General features: G+C 47.6%; 1 protein-coding gene across 2 annotated transcripts; it reads left to right on the top strand.

Moving 5' to 3' along the window:
* Positions 1 to 4907: 4907 nt before the first annotated feature.
* LOC133904443 (uncharacterized) lies at positions 4908 to 23996 on the top strand. Of its 2 annotated transcripts, XR_009907488.1 has the most exons (3): positions 5592 to 11783; positions 22694 to 22848; positions 23187 to 23327. XR_009907488.1 is itself a non-coding variant. In XM_062345949.1 (2 exons), the coding sequence occupies exons 1-2, from the start codon at positions 4992 to 4994 to the stop codon at positions 23788 to 23790; spliced, it is 1032 nt and encodes a 343-aa protein (XP_062201933.1). In that variant the 5' UTR covers positions 4908 to 4991; the 3' UTR covers positions 23791 to 23996. The 2 variants fall into 2 exon arrangements, 1 of the variants encoding a protein (XP_062201933.1); XM_062345949.1 differs by lacking the exons at positions 5592 to 11783; positions 22694 to 22848 and adding an exon at positions 4908 to 5419 and having other exon boundaries at positions 23187 to 23996.
* The last annotated feature ends 1746 nt before the right edge of the window (positions 23997 to 25742 follow it).

The raw sequence follows: 25742 nt of genomic DNA, 5'->3' as shown, positions 1-25742 counted from the left end.
ATAACCTATGCCAAATAAATTTAGAAATTAATTTCCCTATTGAACAAAAATTGCAACCACCTAATTTATTTCTAGCAAAATTTTAAATTATTGCAAAAATTGAAATTTGGGGTGTTACATGACTGGAGGGCGATTTCAGAGGGAGCATGGCTTCCACTCCAAAGACCAAGAAGAAACGGGTTTCGGCTGTGGCCCAGCTGGGGTCGTCCGTAGCAACCAGAGTACTGTGGGGAGTTCTCCCACCCAATGTCTTGAATAGCTTTTAAGCCGATCAAAGACCTGGATTTTGATCCCTTGCAGTATCATCCCATTTGCCCTCTCGATTTGTCTGTTGCTTTAGGGGTGAGCCACAGATGCATAGCAAACCTTGGTCCTGATTTCCTTGGAGTAGTCTTGGAAAGCACTACTGGCGAATTGAGTTTCGTTGTCCATGATTATGCAGTTTGGACTGCCAAACCGCATAACCAGCCCTCATATGAACTTAAGCACTGCTGCGGCGGTGATCTTCCAGACGGGCTCGGCCTCGATCCACTTAGTGAACTTGTCGATTGCCACGAATAGGAACTCAAAACTGCTTGGGGATTTAGGGAATGTCCCATGATATCAAGCCCCCAAACAACGAAAGGCCAAGAGAATGGTATGGTTTGTAGTGCCTGGGCTGGAAGGTTGGTATTTCGACCATGGTACTGACATGACTCGCACCATTTCACCAGCTCGCATGCATCCTGGAGGGCAGTGGGCCAATAAAATCCTTGCCAAAATACTTTTTCGACCGGAGTGCGGTACGAAGCGTGTCTACCACATATGCCTCCATGGATATCAGAGAGAACTGCGATCCCCTCTTCCTGAGTGATGCATTTCAGTAAGAGCCTGTTGCTCCCTCGGCGGTAGAGACGTCTCTCTATCAAGGAGTATTTGTGGCCTTGTTGTGAGACTTTTTCTGTTGATGCATCGTCGTCAGGGACTGCTCAGTTTTGAAGGTAGTCCAAGATCTGATCCATTTAGGTCATACCTGAACTGAGCAAGGCGACCACATGATGGTCATCCGAGGTCGACAGCACTGAAGGAGGCGTTGCCTCCAAAGGTGTTGCCTCGGGTGCTCCGTTTTCGAGTGGAGCATCCCCTTCACCTTGGCCCGAGACCACGGTGAATGATTGTGAGAGTCTTTCTTCAAAGACTCTGACTGGGACAGATTCTCGAGAAGAAGCTAGATGAGCCAACTCATCGGCTAGGAAGTTGTCCTTGCGAGGGACGTGCTTGACCTCAAAGCCGATGAAGCGTCGCTCTAGTTTTCTCACTTCGACGAGGTATGCCGCCATTGTTGGGTCAGAGCACTGAAACTCCTTTTGCACCTAGTTTGCAACTAGTAGCGAGTCCCCTATCGCTAATAATCATTTAATCCCAAGTGTGGAGGCTGCTTGCATTCCGGATAAGAGGCCCTCATATTCAGTAGTGTTATTAGTGGCTGGAAAATATAATTGAACGACGTACCTAAGGATGTCACCAGTGTGTGAGGTCAGAACCACTCTAGCCCTGGCTCCTTTTAGCGTGAATGACCCATCGAAAGGCAAGGTCCAGTGCTCATCTGCCTCCGGTTGCTGCACCTGCTCGGGCTCAAAGGACGACCACTCAGCTACAAAATCGGCCAGCGCCTAGGACTTTCTAGAAGTTTGGGGGACGAACTGAAGGTCGAATCCCCGAGCTCTACTGCCCACTTTGCTGTTCTCCCTGTTGCATCTCTATTATGGAGAATTTTCCTAATTGGGAATGAGGAGATCACCTTGATCTTGTGAGACTGGAAGTAGTGTCTGAGCTTGCAAGAGGCTATTATGATGGCGTACAACAGTTTCTAAGTCTGTGGGTATCGAGCCTTGGCGTCGTGTAAGACCTCGCTGACGTAGTATATTGGTTGCTGGAGGCCCTCTTGCTCGGCGATCAGGACCGCGCTTATGACTTTTGAGTTCTTGGAATGCTGTTTCCACCTCTAGTGTCCACAGGAAGTGGTCGTTTTTCTTCAGAAGTTTGAAGAGTGGCAGTCCCTTTTCCTCCAGCCTTGAAATGAACCTGCTTAGAGTAGCAATGCATCCCGTTAGCTTATGAACTTCATTTAACCTGATCGGCGGCCGCATTTGGTCGATGGCTCTGATCTTGTTGGGTTTGCCTCAATCCCCTGATGAGATATGAGAAACCCCAGCAGCTTTCCAAACGGAACCCCGAACGTACACTTCTCTGGGTTCAGCTTCATACGGTACTTCCGGAGATTATCAAATATTTTTTGGAGATCGGTGACCAGACCCGTCTTGATCTGACTCTTGATGACCACATTGTCTACGTATGCCTTGACGTTTCTCCTGAGTTGTGGGCGAAGAATGAGTTGAATGCACCATTGGTAAGTGGCGCCGACGCTTTTCAGGCCAAAATGTATTTTTACATAACAAAAGACCCCGAAGGGTGTAACAAAAGCCTTTTTTCTTCATCCCCTCCAGTGAGGCCCCAATCTAGACTATCTTAGTCGGGTTAGTGTCATCCAGGCTTACCGCTTTGAGTCGATCGTCTGGGCTGGCGACTTGGACTTTTGCTGGCCATCTGTTGGGTTCGGCGGTCTCGGGCTGTGACCCGGGAGTCAGCTCGACCATATCGAGGCTTCGCTTGTCACAGTGCAGGGCCATCTTAGCGTTGCCGGCAATGGTGATGGCTCCTGTTGGCTCAGGGATCTTGATTGCCTGGTACGCGTAGTGAGCGACGGCCATGAACTGGGCCATTGCCGATCGCCTGAGGATCATGTTATACGCGGTCCCGAAGTTGGCCACATCAAAGAGGATCCTTTCGGTCCTGAAGTTGTCCGGTGAGCTGAAGGTGACCGGTAGCTCAATTAGTCCTAGCGATTTGGCCGAGGAGCCCGGGGTGATTCCGAAGAAAGGTTGGGATGGCTTTAATGAGCTTCTCGGAATTTACAGGACGTCCAGTGCATCGGTGAAGAGAAGGTTGATCGAGCTCCCACCGTCGATGAGCACACGGCCTAGCCGGATGTTCTGTACCGTGGGTTCAACAATGATGGGGTAGCGACCAGGGCGTCTGACGCATGCCGGATGGTCTGCCTGGCTGAATGTGAGCAGAACCTCCGACCACTTGAGGCACAGGCTCCGGTCTGATGCGATTGCCCACACTTCCTGGACCACCGACTTGCATTCCCTATTAGAGGAATATGTCACGGCCCCTCCGAAGATGTGATAGACCATGTGGTCGGCCTGCTGGTACCCTAGTGCCGACTGATCGGGGGCAGCCTGGTCTTCATCGTTGTCGCCGCATTTGTACTTGCGCTCTCCGAGCTCCTGGTCGATGATGTCTCGTATGACCTTGCATTCGGTTAGGTTGTGGGCGTCCGTGCGGTGGATCAAGCAGTAGCCTCGATCTTTTTTCCCGTCCTTCTTTTCGAAGCGCCAATGTGTAAGGCCGGCTTGTTCGACTGCTAAGACCTCGGGGGTCTGGCCTTTCGCTTGCTCTTCTTGTCTTTCCGGTCGGCTCCTTTGGAAGAGGCGGGCTGGTTTGTCGCCGGGCGCGACCTGGAGTCCATCTGCCGCTCTCAGGCCTCGGTGGCCTATGCGCATTTGTTTGTGAGTTCGAAGAGCTTGGTGGTGTTTCGAATCACCCGGATGGCTAGCTTCTCGACCATTTTCTGGTCCTTGACCCCCTCTTGAATGCTATGACCATGGATTCTCCCGTGATCCTTGGAATAGTGTTCTGGCGCTCAGTGAAGCGTCGGATGTAGTCTCGTAGCGACTCGCCTTGTCGTTGTCGAACCTGATATAGGTCGTCCTCGACCCCTGATCGAGCGTAGGTTCACTGGAAGTTGGCGACGAACTGGTCGCACAGGTCTTCTCAGGAGTGAACCGACTCTCGGGGGAGATTCATCAACCAAGACTGGGCAGAACCGGTCAGGGCAGTAGGGAAGTAGTTGGTCATAACCTTCCCGTGTCCTCCGGTGGTCTACACCATGTTGGCGTAGATCTGTAGAAACTCTTCCGGGTTGGTCAAGCCGTCATACTTTTCTGCTAGGATCGGCCGGAATTTGTCCGACCAGCGCACCTCTCGTAGCCTAGCGGACAGGGCATTACACCCCGTCCCGTAACGGGGCGTTGCTCGTTACTGAGTGGCGGCGCGTGTATTGGGAGAGAGACGGCGGTCTCTGGGCCCTGGCGACGGGGTGGAGCCGTTCGATGCCTCCTTGCAGGGGCAGGCGTACGGTAGGGCTGTTTGCCCTTTTCTAACACCCGTCGGGCCCTGTTCTCCTCCTTTCTAGTGGCCACCTGACTCTGGATTATTCCACAAAGGTCACGCTGACGCAGAGAGTCGCGTAGGTCGGAGGGTTGGCCACCTCGACTTAGTGGTGGCCCACAGGTACTCCCCGTGGTTGGAGAGCACGTGACCTAGTCCGTCGCGGGCCCAGCTGTGACCCATGGCGACCGTGATCCTTACTGAAATAGGTGCATATTCTGTTTAATATAAAAATTTAACAATATTTTTATTATATAAACACGAGTTGTTTCTTACATCATCTCTTCTTCTATCCTTCTTCAATATAATAAAGCCCCTAAAATTCAAATAATTTATTCACTTTTGCATTCCACACTTATCCTTCAGCCTCTGCGCCTTATTACTAACTACAGATAGATGAATATTTTTACTAAGAAAAATAAATAAAAAATTGATAGAAAAATTAGTGGATAATCTCGTTCTCTTTTTTCGTAAAAATAAAAAATAAGCGAATCCCCTCGGCCTCGTTTTTTCATTGCAAATTCTTCAACGTATCACGGGCTAGTTGATCCTGGGCTTAAAAGCTCCGAGGTGGGCCTTCACTTCTGGTTCGGAAAGCCCAACCAAGCTCGCCCGAACCTGAACATTCTGCCACCGGCACGTGTCACTCTTCCCTCGCCCCACTCTCTGTTTCCCCCAAATCTCATTCTCGCTCCCCGTCCTACTCTGGCACTGCCATGGACGACGGAACGAACCCCACCCCTCCGCCCTCCGCCGCCGCGCAGCACCAGCAGCTCCAGCGGCAGCTCTTCCTGATGCAGCAGGCTCAGGTCCAGGCTCAGGGGCACCCGCAGCAGCTATCGCAGCAGGCCATGTCCCGCTTCCCCTCCAATATCGACGCCCATCTCCGCCCCCTTGGCTCGCTCCGCTTCCACCAGCCTCAGCCTCAGCCGCAGCCCCAGCCTCAACCTCAGAAGCCGCACCCCCAGGGCCCGTCGCCGTCCCCGTCGCAGTCGCAGGCGTCGCCGCCGCCGCAGCAGCAGGCGCAGGCCCCGGCAGCGAGGGGCCTGAGCCCCGAGGTGGAGATGGCGCTGCAGGACGCCATGCGGGTCTGCAACCCGGACATCAAGACGCCTTTCCAGTCCCTCGAGGACGCCGTCAGCAGGTGTGCATCGCGCCAAAGCTTGCTTCTTTCGTCTTCTATCTCGATCTCGAGGTGGTTCGCCTGCCTAATACGCGGGTTTGTGACCTAGGAGAGGTGGTGGACCTAGGGTGTTAAGGCTTGGATTTGGAGATTTCTAGGGTTTTGAAGCGGCGATTGGAGTTTGAGGTCGTGCCGAAATTATCACTTAGTACGAATAGCTGATGAAATTTTGGGATTTCGGCCATAATTGGATGGTTGGATGCGAGTTTTGGGTGCTTTTTAGCTTACATACCCGAATTGCTTGTTTTAGCTTATCCTTCTAGTATGGATTGACGCTTACTTTTCTGCCATCGGCTTGTGAATCTTTTTCAAAACTGTTCCTTTTGTTCATCTGTGGTGAGGTTTTGCAAGTCAACTGCTGCATCGTATATTATCACTAGGCGTTCAAATCAATAAAAGCTATCCTGGATTAGGACATGTCTCAAAAAACATTCTACTATTCACCAGTATGTTTAATTGAACAGAGTTTCCAATTTTGCTCATATCTTCCGATGCTTTATGGTGCTGTGGAACTATACAGGGCAGTACTTGTGTTTGGAACCATTATAGGGTCGCCATTGGACTCCACAAATGTAGGAGGGCACATTGAAGTGTAAGCAAATGGGCTTCAGTATGGGACTGTGGCTGCCCTACAAAATGAGAGTTGTTCTTTTAATTTTGCGGTTGTATATTGACATGACTACAGTCAACTTAGTTATCCTTCATGTTGTTTTAATGTCACACGAATACGTTTTCTTTTAGTGGCAATGCTTTCAAATCGGCTAGTCGAGCCTAGTCGTAAGGATACCGACTAGGCGACTAAGTGCGATTAGTCGTCGATTAGGTCCGATTAGTTGGTGGCTAGTCATTTAGTCGAGCAGTAAAGTTGTCCTGTTGCCCATGATGTACCGTGTACTATAGTATAAGTGTATAACTATATAAGTAGTTAATCACTACTATAAATTATACTAATTCAGTAATCAGTACTATACTATTAGGCTACACTACTATAGCAGCATAGCACCAGTGCACACTGCACAAAGACATTATATAAATTGGTAAACAAAAAGCAAGCATCAAGCATGGTCACTTACTTGTCTAGAGCAGCTGTCTTCGGCTCTTTGCTGACTTGTTGACTTGCTGCTGAAACAACAAAGAAAGAAGTAATTAGCTGTACAATTAGACATGTAAAATAATGTTAAGAGTAGTAGAGCATATAAAAAACATGAAGGAACAGAACAAATAATTAAGCCAGCAAGGCAGCAACCATAGCAGCCAGCAAGTACATAATTAAACAAGTTCTCAAATGGAAATGACACATGTCTGAATTGCAAAATAACCAAGACATCAAAAGCTGAAGTGTTGAACACAGTTAGCCATCTAAACTTCTAAAGCAGTAGATCATCATCCAATTGGAAGCCCCCTCCACCATCATCTTCATTCTCCTCCATTGCTTCATCAGATTCACCTTGTGAACCTTGTGGCTGCACAAAATCTTCATCTCTCTCATCATGTTCGTTGCTTTCTTCATCTTCAACAATATCTTCAGTTGCAGCTGTCCTTGCATGCTTCTTTTTCCTACCATAAGTATGCCTGATAGAGGTAGACCTAGTAGTAGTCATAGCACTAGCAGCAGCAGCCCTAGGCAACTTACGACCTCTCAGACCCTGAGTTGCACCAACAGCTTCATCAACTTGAGCCCAAGTTATATCATTGCTATCAGCTGCAGGGCCTTGATGAACTTGTTCACAACTGCCACCAACCCACTCATTCTCCCACTGGAATTCTTCTAGGACCAACTGGTTGCATTTCTCTCCTTTGGAACCGAGCTCTCGTATCTTCTGAAACCTTTTGTCATCTTCCGGTTGTAGCTAACAAAAACAAACTTGTTCAACCTCCTGTGCTCTAACCGGTTCCTCTTTTTGGTATGGATCTTCAAAGAAAAAAAATGCAAATTCACATGTGGAAGGTGGCTGCAGCCTGATGCACTCGAATTTACAGCTACCAATTACTTACATGAGCAAATGCACTCCAATTGCGCTCACATCCGGATGATGAACAACAAAGACTAGCGATTCGTTTTACTAAACTTTGGAGCTCAAATGCAAGGCCACCATATGCACCCCACCAGTGAACTACAATACAAATTACAAAATGATAATCATCAGTTCATTACATAGAGCATAAAGAAAAGGGAGTGCTGAATGTAACATACAATTATACTCTTAGTAACTTACTAGGACTCTTTTTATCTCTCTCTCTTATTGCTAATGCCTTTGAGAAGCAATCACCTTCTGACCTTTCATACACATCAGCTTGCCTGCTTATCTTGCTTTGTTCATCATCATCAGTCGCTATCTTCCATAGCACATCATTGAACATTGACCTTAGCCTTGAAGCTTGTCTTTTGTTAGCTTCCCTTATGGGAAAGAACTTGGCTGGATTCAAGAAAAGGGCAGCCCCATACAACTTTTGCTCCATTTGGTTGTCCCACCTCCTGTCAAAGTGGTTTAGTACCTCATGGAGTAATTGTGGTTTTCCTCTCAAAGAATCCTTGATACTGTTCTTTGCAGTATCCATGGCTGCCATGATCTCAAGAGCTGCAGGTGTCTCATCACCATCTGCTATCCTCAAAGCAATAAGAAGTGGTTGTGAAGCTCTCATGCAATTTCCCAATGAAGTCCAAAATGGCATGGAAAGGATAATTCTCTCAACCATCCCCCCTTAAGTTCCACGATTAGACAAGCTGCTGCCACTCCTCACTAACAAATAGATTTCTTAGACCATTGTTGTTCCTATGCATGCTTGCCAATGTGAGAAATGAGGTAGCAAAGCGAGTTACAGCAGGCCTCACAAGATATTTACCTATCTTATCTCTCATTAGATCAAGAACCCTCCCATGCTTGTAGATAAATCTGCACACCTTCTTTGCATTATTAATGCATTTGTTGAATTCATGTATCTTTCCAATGTCCTCCAACATCAAATCCAAGCAGTGAGCAGCACAAGGTGTCCAAAACAAAGTTGGAATCCTCTCCATTAAAATTCTTCCCGCTGCTTTGTAGTTGGATCCATTGTCTGTGACAATCTGCACAACATATTCCTACCCAACCTTCTCAATTTGTTTCTCCAACAAGTTTGCTAACATATTTGCATCAACTACCTCACGTGAAGCATCCATTGAGCCTATGAAGAAGGTTCCTATTAGACTATTGGCAAGAAAGTTGATGAGATGGCGGTGGCTCGTGTCAGTCCACCCATCAGACATGAGTGTGCAATCGTATTCCTTCCAAGCCTCATGCTTTTTTCTGAATTCCATTGTCTTTTTCATTGCTCTATCAAGCAACAGACCCCTAATTTCATGATATGAAGGTGACCGGTGCCCAGGACAATATTGCCCAATGGACTCAAGCATAATCTCCTAGCTTCTTGAGTTAATGGCATTGAATGGTATGCCATTCTCATAGAAGAAATCAGCAACATGATCATCAACAGTCTGTTTGGCCTCTTTACTCTTCTTTGTGCAGTGCTCAAGAGTGGGTGGAGAAGTCTTGGATTTATGCCTTTCTGCAACTACTACTTCCGGTGTCTTGCAAAGCATGGAACTCACTGACTTGGAGTGCTTTTGTGTCTCTAGTTGTGGTGGACTAGAAACCATAAAGGAAGTGATCGATGCTTGAGCTCTTCTTTTTGCTTGCTTTGCCTTTGTCCTAGAACTTGGTACATGTTCAGTAGCAACAACACCACCTTCACCTTCGTCTGCACCTTCATCTTCTTCACCCTCTTCCCCTCCCCCAGACTCAGGTAAGCGAGTCCTTGAATTTTTGATCAAGTAGTCATGCATCTCTTTCCTAATTATCGCAGCTGCTTTTGGACACTTCTCTGCATAAGCATAACCCCCAGCAAGGTGCTGCTTGAATCTTTTAATTCCTGCAGTTACTATCTTTTTGCAGAATATGCATTGCACTGATTCCTTCTTCCCTAATTATGGCCACAACCCATACTTCTATCCCGGGTCTTTAGAGCGAGCCTTCCTCTTAGGATCTTGAGCTAGAGCAGCAAGATCTGCTGGCAGTTCAGCTATGGCTTTAGCTACTAGGGATGCAGTAGCATTATCTGGAGCAGCTGAGGAAGCTAAGGCAGCAGCAGCAGCACCTGGGTCAGCAGCAGCATCAGAACCAGCTGCTTCAGGTTCAGGGAACACCACTTCCACCAGTGCATGCTGATCTGCACATACCCAACAATCATCAAAGAATCTAAGTTAGAGGCCGAGAGCACACAACAGATCATCAGCTACTAGAAATCTAACTGATAGCTGTAAACATCTACTGAGAGCAGAGCAAAGCATGTACTGAGTGCAGATCAGAGCATCAACTAGCTATTCAGCTACTGAAATGAGAGCAAAGCATCAACTAGCTATTCAATTACTGAACTGAGACCATCAACTACTGAAATTTTTGTAAAAATCTAAGCTGAAGTGCATCAGCTATTGAAATAAGAGCAGAGCAGCAGCTATTCAGCTACTGAGAGCAGAGCATCAATTAGCAAAGTAGCAACATTCAAGAAGATGGAGGAGGAGGAGGTATAGCAACCATCGGAGGAGGACAATGAACAGCTCATCTTCAGCTCATCAGAGGACTAACAGCAGCTTCAACTCTATGGCAGACTTGCAGTGTGGCTGCTTGAGCTCAGTATTGCATGGACTGCAGGGGTAGCTTGGGGCCGACAGCTCAGGGACTTCAGGGGCACTTGGAGAGAGAGGGAGAGGCACAAGAGAGGAGGAGAAATGACGACGGCGGGCTGGCCACTAGCCGGAGGCAAGCGTGATAGTGAGCTGGCTTGGGCGGGAGAAATCTTGTTCTCCCACTCGAGCTGTAGCCTAGGCGGCGGCTCTGTGTAGAGAGACTGAGAGAGAGAGGAGGCAGAGCACAACACATCTCCTTATATATATGGGCTCAGATCACCTAAACCCTAATGGGCCAAAAGCACATCAAGCCCAACTTGCTCTTTCCTCCTGCCAGGCAAGTTGTCCTGAGTAAGCTAGAGGACTAAGCGGATGGCTAGGTTCCTGATCGAGCTAATCCCTTCAGAGGACCAAGTCGAGGTTCAAATACTGACTAGGCCGACTAATCACGACTAAGTGGACGCTTTAAAAACATTGTTTAGTGGTTGTTTGGATCACATGGATTACATGAAAGTTTTCACATAGCAGGTTTTATTGTGATTTTTGAGGAAATTTGTTTTAGGTTGCTAGTCGGTTAGATCTAGTTTAATAGATTACTTTGTTTGGGTCATGTCAATTAAAATGAGTTTTGTGTGTTACATAGACACCATTACATCAGCACCAGATGGTCTTTCTCTCATTTAATCTATTGAATCGGCATCAGGAAAGCACTAGCGGTTCACGCTATTTGTTTAATCATGTAACAGAAGAAGAAAAGGAAAAAAAAAGTATGTAACAGAAGGAGATACAGGAGTTCCTTTTCTGAAAACCAGGTATAAATTGATTTTGATAAAACCCAATATTTGAGTTTTAGCAAAAACAGATTTCGGTTATCCCCATTTTATCCTACCTAGCCAAACAGAGTTTTAGGTAGTTAGGTGCAAATCTGGTTTAACTAAATCTAGTTTTGATAAAACATGAGATCTAAACAAACATTTGTTAGAGAGAAACAGAGTTTTCCTTGAAGATCAGTTTTGGGAATTACAACACTGGACTACAGAGAACCATTTTTCATAAAACCTAAAAAGTATTATTACAATTTTATCTGAAACAGATATTTTCTCGAATCCAGTTTTGGGAGGATAAATATTGTTATTTTGGCCATTACTAGTGATTGAATTAATTGCTATTGATTACTACTGGAGTCACCTTTTAATATTTTGTATTCAATGTCGAGATGCTTCAGTCATTTACACTTACCTAGTGTCTCTTTACTGTGCCTTTGTAGTTTTATTATGTACAAAACTATACCAAGTGGAATCCCTTTATTTATTCATACTTGCCTCTGGAGCTATAGGTGTTTAAAGTCACTGCTGGCCATTTTACTTCCTGTGTATATAAGAAACTGCACTCATTCCTGTTCTCGTTTGTTGCTTTGTGTCGTTAAAGCTGTTTTCTTTTTTTTAGCACACTTCTGTATTTGAGTGATAGCCACAGCTGAAGTTTTGTTGCTACCCCGTAAGGTGTTGAAGATAGGTTGTATAATAAGATACTGCACTTCACTGAGCTTGTTAATTTCCTGTTCTCCTTTGTTGGCTTTTATCGTTAAAGCTGTTCTCTTTTTTTATAGCACACTTCTGTAATTGAGTGATAGCCGCAGCTGAAGTTTTGTTGCTAAGACAGGTTTATTCTAGTTTTCTTCTCATCAGTTCCATACTACCATATATATATATATAACTCATTTTAATTTTATACTGGTCTTTCTTGCTGTAACTGATCAAAGATTATTTAGCAGGATACTTCATAGGCTTATTCAAACCTATAACAGCCTTTTTAGTTTCATATTACAATTTGCAGTTCATATTTATATGCTCTTGTTTGACGGCAAGAAAGTAGTCGTGTGATTGAGGGCATACCAAGTATAACATCATGAGTGGTATATGTCAAGAGTCTAAGTGGCAATGCTGCTGGCTTGTGGGTCTAAACACTGACAGGTTATAAGATAATCAATCTGTATAACAGTTGGTACTCAGTCAGTCAGTAAATAGTGACATGAAACCAAACATGTAAATAAATAAGATTATGCTAGTAGTTTAAGCCTCATTTTGATATACACATAGTAATCTTAATGTGGAATGTGCTTCACTGTGCTAGGAGTTCTGTAAATATGTTATCAGTATTACATTTTATTTTCATACCCATTACATCATCTGGTAGAGTAGTTCTGTTGGTGTTAAAGCAAACTTTTTTGAATAACAAATGGGACCGAAAAGTGGCATGGCCATCATATTTAAGGGCATTGTTTGATTTCTCGTGAGTCTAAACAGAAGGATGTTTCTTGGAGTAAGCACGTAAGCACTTATGCCCTTCCATGACAATTCTAGTACTACTGATATCCTTTACTAAAGAGTTATTTCTTTTCTTTTTCGCTAAGAGAAAATTATTTCTTCTATGCCTCATTTTGATTCTCTTCTGTAGTCATGCGAAGCTCAAGGCATATGTAAAATTTGTTGTTGAATCTAGTTTAATAATGAACTACTATTTAATATTGTCAAGTTTTGATTTTGATCCAAACATTTTTCCCTAACGAAGATTTTAATTGCTTAAAAGCTTCCAAATTTAATCTTTGGCAATAAATCTCCTCAAGGTGAGAAAACGTGTGTTGGGGGGTCGCCATGTGGGACCCCCGACGCCCTAGGCTCCTCTAGCTTGAGTCCAAGGGCCACTCAGCTTCGGAGCTCCTCTGGAGCCCCCGGGCTCTGGACTCTCTATGTAGACCAATGCCTCCGGAGCCGCAGACCTTCGGACGCTAATGACTCCCGGAACCTTAGGGAGGCGATTGGCCCCCTCCGGAAAGATCAGAAAGAAAGGGGGCCCATTGGCCGCCATCGGCCTGCCATCGAAGTGACTGGCATTTAATACCGGTTTAACCGATGGCCGGTCTGACACGCTAGACAGGGCCGACGCTGCAATTGGCGACCGACTAGGCATGGCAGGCACTTGCCGCCACTGTTACTGCCACGGTTAGATGATGTCATCAGAGTAAGCTGAAGATTTATCTGGGCCTAAGCAATGTTTATTAGGCTGGCCCTAGGGGTCCTGGTTGTATAGTGATAATTTGTATCTCTACTCCTGTAGGGGTATGCTTGTACATTTACACTATGAAAGGCAATATAAATACTAACCATGGGCACACGGTGCCGAGGGGGATTCTTTCTGTCACTCTAGACATTCTTTTCCTCTTCACTTCTTTTCCAAGCTTGAGCCACTCCAGTGAGTTGGCTCTCGCCGCACTTTGTTCGTGGAAGACGTAGTTTCTTTCACCAACAGTTGGCGTCGTCTGTGGGATCCGATTTAGAAGCACTAAGAGAGGTAGGATGCCACCAAAGAAGATCATCACAGTGGCGGCCCAAGTGGTTGGCTCCACAGCCATGCATGTGCGGAAGTCCACACGGTAGCCGCGGCCAAGTGCACACTATGTCAACGCTAGTCTCCCAACCGGGCGGAACAAGGGCCCCGCGGCCATCGTCGAGCCGGCTGCGACCCTGGCTATGGCTAACGCGGCCCCCCTTGGTTCGAAGGCCCTCCAGCAGTAGTACAGTGAGAACCTCGCTGAGCCCTAAGGGGCTCCGGTTGAGGCCGCGATTGTTCATGCTGCCACGACCAGTAGGCAGGCACACATGGCGGCTCTTCAGGCTCAGCGAGGGTGTCCTCTTCGCTGCTCACGATCCCTAAGCGCAGTCGACGGTCAGTCTGCAGGCACTAGAGCCTCAGGCTTGTCGGCGCGAGGCTCCGCTTCTAAACTCCGACTCTCCCCTTTAGGCGAGCCTGCAGGTCGTGCCCTTCCCGGATGGGTTTCGGACCCCCTAAGTTACCTAAGTCTAAAGGCGACTCAAGACTCGGATGAGTTTGTTTGCCCAAACCAAGGCCCAGATAAAAGACATCTCGGAGTCGTCGGTCATCGACGCATCAACCCAAGGTCTGGCTTTTGGACCTCTCTTCGATTGACTACACCGACATCCGGTGCGCACGGTGAACATCCTCATGTGCAAGTTCGAGGAATACGCCCGTACGCAGTTTGACTTCGGCCCATTCCGAGAGTTCTGTACCGAGCTCGGCATCGAAATGTGCTTCGCTGCAGTTCGTCATCCACAATCCAATGGGATCATCAAGCGCGCCAACAACATCCTCTTAGGTTTAAACCGGCCCCTTGTCGGCCTCGCTAAAGGCCTATGGGTTGAAGAGCTTCCAAAAGTGTTATGGTCCCTCCACACTACGGTCACGCGCCTCACTGGGTTTACCCCCTCCCACCTCCTGTTTGGCAACGAGGCTATGACTCCAACAGAAATCAAGGGGCGCTCACTGCGGGTTCAGCCACCGGAGACCATCGGAGAAAGAGAACTCTCTCTCAACCTCGTAGAGGGTACGAGGCTTCATGCTGTTTGGAACCTCGACTGCTACATCGCCAAAACCAAGGCTTGGTACAATCCTAAAATCCTAAGGTCACACTGTGAACCTTCGCACCCGGAAACCTAGTCCTTCGGCGCGCATTGACTCCAGGAAAACTTCGAAACAAATGGGAAGGCTCTTCGTCCTTAGTCCAATAAGCCAGGCTCCTATCGTCTGGCGAACACGGAAGGGACCCCCTTGAGCACACCTAGAACATGGAGACACTTCGCAGGTATTACGTGTAGACAACTCACACGACCTCGGCGGCCACTGGCCTTGGCCGTGTCAAGCGTCGCCCCCTCCACCACCTCGAAGGTGACCAAAGCGTGTTGTGGGGGCCCAATCCATGCAAGGTATACCCCACCTGTGGCTACTCGGTGCTAGTATTAGCTGGGCTAGCTGTTGATATTTTCTACTACAATGAATTTGGCGAATGCTGATTTGGCGTATGCTGAAGTTAGCTTACCTACCTATTGATATTCTCTACTACAAATGACTACTCAGTGCTATTAGTAATCGCATACCTTGAGTTATATCTCTGCTCAATAGTGTGACATGTCACACAGCAAGCGAAAGCCCACAAGATGGCACCAATAAGCCCTCCGCTACCTCTAAGGTCACTAGCCTCGGTCGCGTCGAGGTACGAACCCTCCGCCACCTCGAAGGCCACATGCCTCGGTCGCGTTGAGTCCCAACCCTTCGCCACCTTGAAGGCCATAGGTCTCGATCGCATCGAGGTACAAACCGTTCACCTTGAAGGCTACATGCCTCGGTCGTGTTGAGTCCCAACACTCCGCCACCTTGAAGGGCACAATTCTCGATTGCGTTGAGGTACATACCCTCGCCACCTCGAAGGCCACATGCCTCGGTCGCGTCGAGGTACAGACCCTTCGCCACCTCGAAGGCCACATACCTCGGTTGCGTCGAGGTACAGACCCTTCGCCACCTCGAAGGCCACATGCCTCGGTCGCATCGAGGTACAGACCCTCCGCCACCTCGAAGGCCACATGCCTCGGTCGCGTCGAGTCCCAACCCTCTGCCATCTCGAATGCCACATGCCTTGGTCGCGTCGAGGTACAAACCCTCCGTCACCTTGAAGGTCACATGCCTCGGTCGTGTGGAGGTACAAACCTTCCGCCACCTCAAAGGCCACTGGCCTCGATCGGCCCGAGCCCTCTACTTGCTCGAGACCGGAAGACGCGAGGGGCTCGGGGGATGACACGTCGCGCGATACAGGCGGCGTGTAAGATGCGAGATACAAGGATCGAGAACCTGATACACTTGAATGGCACACGAGAGTGATTGGCTCCGGAACATCGCCGCCATCATGCCACCCATTGGTTTGGGCATCCACTTCACCTCTGGAGAACCAACTTTTCCATCCTAATGGTTTGGAAAGACATTTTCCCCGGTTAACCTAGAATTCCTACTCGGCAGAGGGTACTTCTCAGGTGGCTCACAGAGCTACTTGGAGAAGGCTCAATACCCGATTAGATGACCTAGGGGCTACCAGGACCCTAGGAGAACGGGCACATTACCCTATCAGACGCGCTGTTGTTACCTTGCGTCATCATATACTTGCACCAGAAATGAGGAGAATATCTCACCACCTCTGCAACCTCGAAGGCCACATGCCTCGGTCGCGTCGAGGTATAGACCCTCTGCCACCTCGAAGGCTACAAGCCTCGGTCGCGTCGAGTCCTAACCCTTTGCCACCTTGAAGACCACAAGCCTCGGTCGCGTCGAGGCACAGACCCGTAGCCACCTCGATGGTCGCAGGCCTCGTCGTGTCGAGTCATAACCCTCCGCCACCTCGAAGGCCACAGGCCTCGGTCGCGTCAAGGTACAAACCCTCCGCCAACCCTGGCCGCAGGCCTCAGTTACGTCGAGGTACAAACACTCCGTCACCTTGATGCCGCAGGCCTCAGTTGTGTCGAGGTATAAACCCTCCGCCACCTAGAAGGCCACAGGCCCCAGTCGCGTCAAGGTACAAACCCGCACCTAAGGCACCTTAGCATCCCTATAGTCGCACGCTCTGGCCGTTGATGGTCGCAGCTTGCGAGGGGGTTGGGTAAGGGGAAGCTTTTGAAACGTAGGTACGAGCAAAATTAAAAGGCGAGAGGGGAGTGGAGTTGACAAATAACAATCTTTTTATATAAGGAGTACAAAAACTGTACTCAGCTGTGTGCCTTACAATCAATCTAGTCCTAACAAGCGCGCTAAGCCGCTGCATCTTCCCGAAGTGCGATGAGATGCGGAGGACCGACGACGCTCACCGGAGCCACCAACCTCGCGCCCATAGCGGCGCACGGATCGATGACGTGGGTACCCCTGGCGCAAAGACCTCCTACCAAAGATAGAGTCTCCCCGAGTCCGGGGAGATGAGGGTTCCACCTGGAAAGGGTAGGAGTTGAAGGCTATGAAATCCAACTCCCCTGACGATGACGACTCCTCTGCATCCTCCGTCTTTGATCCGGGCCATAACATCCTCAAGGATGTCTAATAGCACCGTTTCGTCAGGGTTCCATAGGAGAACGAAGTGTCGAGAGTCACGTGGGCCCGCCCCTTCAAAAACCCTCCACCACTCGTCTATCCCTACGGAACCTGGACCAGCTTCCGATATGCAAACGGAGGGGTCCTCGGCTCCACCTTAACCAAGATGTCAGCGGCCATCTTCGGGTCCATGCATCCTTGGGAATCGTGAGGTAAGACAGCGCTCTCGCCGCAGCAAAGGTGGCGTAGGACTGGGTGATCGAGACGCGCTGGGCCCTTCACTAGAAGCGACAGCCCGAGCACTCGTGAAGTTTTCTCTTGCTGCGGGTCGTCAAACCTATATGCGCAAATCCTGCTCAAGAGTTAGCCGTGTGGCATGCACATTCGAGCACGACAAACAGATAAAATAATGAAATCTTGAAGGAGATGTAGCTCCACAAAGTTTGGCGAGCGGAGTCCAGATACACGAAGTATGAGAAACGAGTAACACGCTTGGTCTTCGACCCTCTACAGGAAAAGAAAAGAAACAAAAATAAGTCCTACTCAGGGCTACACCTCCAAAGGCCGATCCTGTGGAGCGTCGCCTGCGCTCGGAGGTTGTTCCCGCGGAGTGATGTCCGGACAAGGAGGCAGCCCAGGTGGCGGCGATGCGTCGGAAGAGGCATCCGGGCGCGAAGCTTGAACTCCCACAGGGGAGGCTGAGCGGGGAGCCCCATTGGCACTCGACTTCATGCGATCTGCCATAAAACGCAGCGTTGCAGGTCGGCTGTGCTTCGCCCATACTCCCCGGTAGAAGCCATCTAAGGCTGCGCGAATCTCTGCTGAAGGTGCCTCGAGCTGGATATCCTGAATCATGAAGTTTGGGGCCGGTTGCTCTAGCGCTTCGAATTTGCAGAGCCCTACTCGGTGCAGCAGCGCCAGCTGGAACGCTAGAGCTAGCATAGGCCTCGACAGCGCTGGTCGTCACCCATGCTGCGGACTGGAGCCAACGAAGCGTCGAGGCTAGGACCCTAGGGTCGGAGGGCAATGATGGGCCCTTAGCCCCGAGGCCGCCCAGAGCACTCTCAATGGCACGGGCCGCCTTCGTCGCGCGCTCGGGCAGCCCTTGGCGCTCCGCGCGTAGCCCATCCTTCGTTGCCTGTACCTCCCTTCGCTCTTGTTGAGCCATAGCCACCGCGATCTGGAGGTCCCGGGCTTCGCCTTTCGCAGCCACGCATCCCGTGATGGCCTTGTTGATGACTCCACAACCCAGCGGGCGTCGATAGCCTCCCGGGCTGCGGCTTCCGCACGCTCCCTGCGTGTTGCCTCTTCCTGCAAACAACCCTTCGAAGACTCCACTCGCTTCACGGCCTCCTCTAGGGTGCGTTGGAGGCCTGCCGCTTCCTCCCAAGCAGTGTCTTGGGACACCGTGAGGGCCCGGTGCTGCGAGCAGCCTAGCGCCTTCGTTAGGAGTAGTTGTTGCAAAGCACAGAAGAGGAGAGATAAAACAATAGACCAAAAATCAGAGCTAGAAACGCCTCCCTATAGAACATACTTGCCAGGCTGCCACATCTAGACTTGCCGCCACCTCCCCTAGGGGCTTCTGAGCCAGAGATATTTCAATCTTCTCACTCCTAAGGAGAGATGATGTTGAGGCAAAGGCGCTCAACACCTCCAGGCGGAGAGCGAAGTCGTCTTGAGATAGGGCTTCGAAGCTCAAGCCCCTCTCAAGGAGTGCAAAGGCGACCACCACGGAGGGTGCAACCCCCCTGCCCTGCACCAGCCACGAGAGCCAGGTTGTGATCCAGCACGACGCCTCGAGACGGCAAAGCTGTGGTCTCTGGAGCGGCTATCGTGGGCACCTCCGGAGGAGTCGTCAGGTTCTCTAGGGGCGCCGAGATCTTGACAGCAGAGGTTGAGGTTGAGTTTGTTTCAGCGGCACTTGAACACTAGGAAAACACGGAAGTCAGGATCCTTGGCACCAGAGCAGCGAGATAGGGGGGCGAACAATGCCTTAACCATGCCACCGATCATCGTGGTAACGGAGCTTGTGACATCCTTGGCAATTTCCCACGCTGCATAGTGGAGGCTTCAGCCCTTCCAATCTGGCTGTGGCTGGCCGGGTCTGGAGAGGCCAGAGCCCTCCCAAGGTCATTGCCTCCGGACCGAGCCTACTCCGTTACGTTGCCTGTGGCCCTGGCTTCCGCGGCAAGCCTTCGACGCTTTGCTCCATCTGATTCGGCTTCAGATGACTCAACCGTCGAGCTTGCGCACGAGCCCACGAGGCCAGATGGGGTTCAAGCTCGGAGTGGGATCGCAGGAATTGCGGAGGCCGCGATGCCAAAGGTTAGGTGCCCTCGCTTTTCGTTGGCCCCAGACTACTGGGTCTGGCCATGCCGGAGCTGCCATTCCGAGGTGGGAACAGATGCGGTTGTGTCGCTCCCAGCTCCCAGGCAGCTCCATATGTTGGTCACGCTCCGCAACAGAGCTGACCTAGGAATTTTTCCACAATCTCGGCCGCTTGTTCCAGCGTGAGACAATTCCCTGAAAGAAAAAGACGTCTCACATTCGTGGATTCGAAGCTAGACAATGGAGAGGACTCTCCAAAGTTGACGGTGGGCCCGGAGTACGCGTTTGGCTCGCCCACCTCACCTTGCTCGAAGGTGTGGTCCCAATCCGTTCGGAGGGGCTAGATGTGCTCTGCGAGGTCACGCATGCTCATCCTCCGAGCGCCGCCCTCAAGGCCAACTAAGCTACGGGTATATCCACCGCCGGGGTCCGGACATAATGATGTTCCGACTGGTGGAGCGGAGAGAGGACCAAGAGCCCCCATCATAGTAGAACCAACCTTTCAACCGCCCATGTATCACCTTTCATTGATGGCCCTCGCTGGAAAGGCGCCCTGGTACTCCCGTCGGAGCTGAAAATTCACGCTGCCGAAGTTGAGGGTCTTCGTCTCCCTGCTCTCCATCCGAGGCTTCGGCTGGTAGTTTGCTTCATGGATGGCGGCAAAAAGCTCCGCTCATCCCTCACAGCTTTTCATCCTCATGGCCCATTCGAAGATGGCTAGACGGGTGATGGCGTTGGCTAAAAGTTGGGGGAGCTCCACATGGAAATGCCAGAAAGCACAAGGCGGTCGCTGAGGTCATCGACGTGGCGGTAGGGTTCCTGGAGGATGCACGACCCCTCAGAGGGGAGTCAACTCTGTCGCGGGTGCCAGAGCGAGTCATGATGTCCTTGTGCTACTGCAAGGAGGGCTCACCAGAGATGGAGGCTGGGAGTGCTGAGGCCGGTGGGTGTGGGCGCAAGAGCGAGAGCAATGGCGAAAAAGAGCAAGAGTGCTAGATAAGGACACCGTTTAGCCAAGCCTCCTGCTTTATTGACCCGAGGAATTGTTGCCTCCTCGGGGCGCGGTCGCATGTCACGTCCTGTCCTTCCTTCCACTATCATGCGGAAACAGAACCGCTCTTCATGAGCCTCTAACACCGATGTGGCACGTGTCCCACTACCGTCTGGCAAGGTATAATTGTACCACTAATCACAGGCTGCATTAAATATCCTCTCTCGTAGGTGACATTAGGTGTTGGCCCAACCGTTGGGCCGGCCCTTTGCAACTACTCGAAGAAACTAGAGGACCATGGGCCACCTGGCAGTGGAGCCAAGGATCACTGGAGGCCTTGCTCCAAAAATCGTAGGATTGGTCATTTCGCTGGCCACCCTCTCTAGGGGCTGCTGTTGGGGGTCGCCATGTGGGATCCCCGATGCCCTAGGCTTCTTTGGATCCAAGGGCCACCTGGCTTCGGAGTTCCTTTGGAGCCCTTAGGCTTCGGACTCTCTACGAAGACCCATGCCTCCAGAGTCGTGGACCCCTGGAGGCCAATGACTCCTGGAGCCTTGGGGAGGTGATTGGCCTCCTCCAAAAAGATCAGCAAGAAAGGGGGCCCATCGGCCGCCATCAGCCTGCCATGAAGTGATCGGCATTTAATATCGGTCTAATCAATGATCGGTCTGACACACTGGGCAGGGCTGGCGCTGCAATTGGCGACCAACCAGGCATGGCAGCCACGTGCCACCACTGTTACTACCACGGTTTGATGATGTCATCAGAGTAAGCCGAAGATTTATTTGGGCCTAAGCAATGTACTAGGTTGGCCCTATGTCTCGGTTGTATAGTGATAATTTATATCTTTACTCTTGTAGGGGTATACTTATACACTTACACTCTGAAAGGTAATATAAATACTGACCATAGGCACACGGTGCCGAGGGGGATTCTTTCGGTCACTCTAGACATTGTTTTCTTCTCCACTTCTCTAATCTTGAGCCACTCCAGTGAGTTAGGTCTCGCCACATTTTATTCGTGGAAGACATAGTTTACAGCCATGAATAGTGATGAAATATGGTTCCTGATGCCGAGTGACATTTAGCTCTGATACTATTAATGAACATAATCCATTTTGCATTTGAAGGAGAGAACACTTCTTGTGTTGTAACATGACTTAATGAGTGTCACTGATGTGCCACACCTTAGAATCTTATGGAGGTAAAAGTGGAGGACTGGCAGTTGCCCATTGCTCTTGCTCATGCAAGAGTTTTGCATGGAGATACACACTGGACCGAGGATGGGGCATGATGACAGCACCATGTCATTTTTCTAAATCACATTGCACTGTTAATAATTAAATGCCAGAACATCCTACTGGTTTAAATCATGGGCCTTGATAAAGTCATCCATCCAGAATGTAGAACCAAGGTGTCCCTACTTGTTGTTATTTGGGCATAAAAAATTCGATCACCACGTGTCTGAAGTTCGATGTTTCTTAGTACCCTGCCTTTGAAATGTTCAGTAAATTTGCTTGGTATAGCCTGTAGGAAAGGAATTTTTATGAGGCAGTAGGATAGAATGAAAGGTAAATGATTTATATGTGAAGAAAGAAACAGTACATAAGAACACGTGCAAGGTATATCTGTACAAGCTATACGAGTGGGCCAAGCAAGATATACTAAACCAAATATTAGATACGTTTTATCGGATATCAGTTATTAACAGTATGATAGTAAATGAACCTGGCACATGATGCAGATTTATTTTATTTGTTTGAATTCTAGAATTTGCAGAGCTGTACTATGTGGTAATTTAGTATGATTGTAAATTGCTAAAATTTCTCATCAAGGGGCTGAATCCCAGGTTCTCAAGTGATGTCCAACTATCTAGCTTAACATAAATTATATTCATGGACCCAAAACTGTGTCACGAGCCGTTCTCTCCTAGTGAACTTGCTGAATGCTCATTATATTCCATGAAAATGGAATACTGTACATTATCACAAGATATTTAGCTGTATAAAGCATTAAACTATGTGCAGTGCATACAATCAAATAATTGTTAATTTTAAGAATTGCTGGTGCGAGCAAAAATCTTCCATCTTACACTTGCAATCTTGCCTGCAGGATCTTGCACCATACCTTACGTATGACTTCATTGTCAGTTTCAGTAGAATGGAATTTCAAAAACTGTGATCGAAATAATAGTTTGCAGCATTTTCATTATACAAAAAGTTAGTTTGCAAAAGTTTTTAGACTTATATAAAAAAATATATAGTTAAAACTGAATCTCCTGAATAACCCAACAATTTAAATTTCTGTTAACACAATCCTTTTGGTTTTTGAAGGAAATACGATTTTAACGAGGTGGGGGAAGTGATGTTATTTATGTGAAGAGATTGTTTTATGTCTTGTGCTGCATCCTTGGAATCACAGAAACATTGGCAAAGTACGCAGTGGTAATAAACTGTGCTGCTACATGTTAATAAGCATGATGTGCTGGGTACGTGATGGAATAATTGTATAATACACACTTATTTAATTCTGTATGTATCAATTCTTTGTTTAAAGCACATACGAGCTATGGAGTCAATGCATTATCATTTGTGTCTTGAGCCCTTAATATAGAATAATGTTTTCCCATACCACCTTTTAATTATTATACGTTTAAGGGTAGATTCTAAATAGACATGATTCCTCATATTTTACATACATGTTGCAATTTATTAGAACAAAATGTGCGATTACAATCTAGCCTTTGTGGATTGTTTGATCTCTTCATGCATTAACTTCCATATCTGAATTTACTCATATCATCTATTCCATTTCTGTCAAAATTAGATTATTGCCTTACCACGTTGTTGCCGACTATGAGGCTGAAGAAGATGACAGAATCCTTGACAGTGATACAACTGGTCAGATCCCTTCTCGCCTGCAGCAATGGGATCATAACATTCTGGTGAAGATTGCTGAGTTTACAACTACTTTTGAGAAGCAAGTGTTGGCATATAATATAATGACCAAGAAAAGGGCCATCGGTGAGTTCAGATCGGAGGAGCGGCTCATGCTGGAGCAAGCTTTATTACAGGAGGAAAAGCAAGCTACGATGGAACTAAGAGCAGAAATGGAGAAAGCAGGTCGTGAGGCTGCCGAATCTAAGATGCGTATAGCAATGGCCAAGCATGCTTGTGCTGAGGCCCAAGCACACTCTGACATGATTAATCATGGTCCTATCAGGGCCAGTGCTGCTGCTTCACAAGGGGAGGATGGCCCGAGCCATGGCATGGCGCAAGAACAGGGTGAAGATGGCTGGGCAAATGCTCAAAGGGATGATGAGGATCCATCTGAGGATTTTCTAAATGATGAGAACGAACCAGAGAATGGGAACTCTGACGAGCAAGAGGACTGGCGTAGATCAAGGGAGCTTGATCTGAACTCCAGGTAAGAGCAAGATAGGTGAGGGAACTAGATCAAAATTCTAGGTAGGGCTACGATTCTGCATCTGCTGGTATTTTATCTGTAGTTTTCTTTTTGTTAGTGTTGAAGATGATTTAGCCGTATTTATGTCTGTAAACATGCCATTTCAAACAAATTAACTGCTCTGGCAATGTAAGCATTTGTTAGATTAGTTATTGATGTTGGAATGTGTCATGTTCATAGAAGTAAATGGCATCAGTAATATAAATGGATCAATTAAAAAACGAAAGGTATATATATCAAAATGGGTGAAGTTACCTCAAAATCACAAAATGACATGTATTTATGAATAAAATTTGTATGTTTGAACGGAGATACGTGCAAAAGCACTTAGATTCTATAAAATACTTTGGTTATAGAAATCTAGGAGGTGTTTGGATGCAACAAATATCTAGTTTTGAAAGCCATCGTATTGCTAAAATTGTGGTTACTTTGGAGTTCTGTAAATTTCACTCCGGCCTCTTTTTTCTAAACCTAGGTATTAAGTGGCTCTGATTTCTAAAACTTTAGTGTTTTAATACCATAACTTTAGGAAACTATGACGTCCAAACAGGCATAAGTTGTAAAGCTGCGTGACATTCACCGGCTAGTCACCATGAACTTTTCTTGCCTTGCATGGGGTCGATGTAGGGGATGACATCGAACGAATGAGGTAGTGTAAAACTGTATCATTTACGGGTGTTTGGTCTTATTTTTCTTTAGTCGTACTACAAAAATTCGACAGTTATGTCCACTCGCGGTCCCAGTTTTCAGATTATTTTTATGAAAATAATCCATTTTGTTTTTGATGTGCAAGCTTGAATACGGCAAAGTTATAATTCTACTCTTGGTGGTTTGGCTAGAGGGTATGTGAAAAATTCAAGCTTGTGCATGAATCAGTTATCATTAGGTAAAAACTAGAAGTTGTTAGCTGTTTTTACATCAGGCTATTTTGAACAATATTTGGAAAACTTTACCTCACACGGTAGTCTCCGGGTATACATACGCTCTGCGTTGTATGTTTCCTGCCAAACGCGTGCTTGCTCTGATCATGGCAAGATCAGAACGAGCTACAGAAGAACATGGACGACAAGCCAACTAACCTTCACAGGCAGGTATGAGAATACTTGACATTTTGGATTATGAATATTTTACCTTCTGAATTCAATCTTTTTTCATGACCTGATAATTTAATATTAAAAAGTCAACTTTGCATTAACAAATCCATTTAGATGCTAAGATTTAAATCAAATGGTGAGACCGATGCTAAATCCACTATTTTTTATCCCCATTTCATCACCATTTTTGCTAGTGTGTCACCCGGGCCTCAAACTCACCACATCATGCCTTTGACCCAATTCTTCTACCAACTAAACTAGCTTGTGTCTCCTGTTAGGTTCCCAGAATATACATTCCTTTGAAATTAAACACAATCAAATTTGGACAAATGTGAAATCGAATCATATATCCACTTACAAATTTAAACACAACAATGATTTAAACACACAAGAGAATTTAATTTAAGAACTTGTCTTTTCATTATACATAAAAGAAGATCAGTACATGTTAACTATATTTATCATATCACCTGCACACTACACTATCCTAACCTTCTTTGACGTCGTCATCTTGACTTAACCAACATTTGCAAGAGTGAGCACATGTCGTATTAGCAAGTTGTGAGGTATAATATGCATATGAAGGCTTAACAATAATATGGTAATACGACTCTTTTGTATAAAATAATATTTAAGTAAAAACATTTGAAAAGCAATAAATGATTAAGTAAATATCTGTAAGTAAACATCCACCTCAATATTCCAACCATCTTAGCTCAACCAAAGTTTCTACCACCAAGGTTGAACACACATCAATAGTAGTTTTCACCACCATGATTGATCAAACTGACTATACCATCATGGTCTAATCATGTGATGTTTT

Source organism: Phragmites australis, chromosome 22 (assembly GCF_958298935.1).
Source record: "Phragmites australis chromosome 22, lpPhrAust1.1, whole genome shotgun sequence".
NCBI classification, from domain to species: domain Eukaryota; kingdom Viridiplantae; phylum Streptophyta; class Magnoliopsida; order Poales; family Poaceae; genus Phragmites; species Phragmites australis.
Note: the sequence above shows the minus strand (reverse complement) of the source record. Positions and strands in the feature narration are given on the sequence as shown.

What these genes read in the sequence shown, in the direction of transcription:
- LOC133904443 (XM_062345949.1), top strand. Translation starts at nt 4,992, where the DNA reads ATGGACGACGGAACGAACCCCACCCCTCCGCCCTCCGCCGCCGCGCAG. An exon ending in CTCGAGGACGCCGTCAGCAG is followed by an intron (nt 5,420 to 23,186) that starts GTGTGCATCGCG and finishes TGTCAAAATTAG; the next exon opens with ATTATTGCCTTACCACGTTG.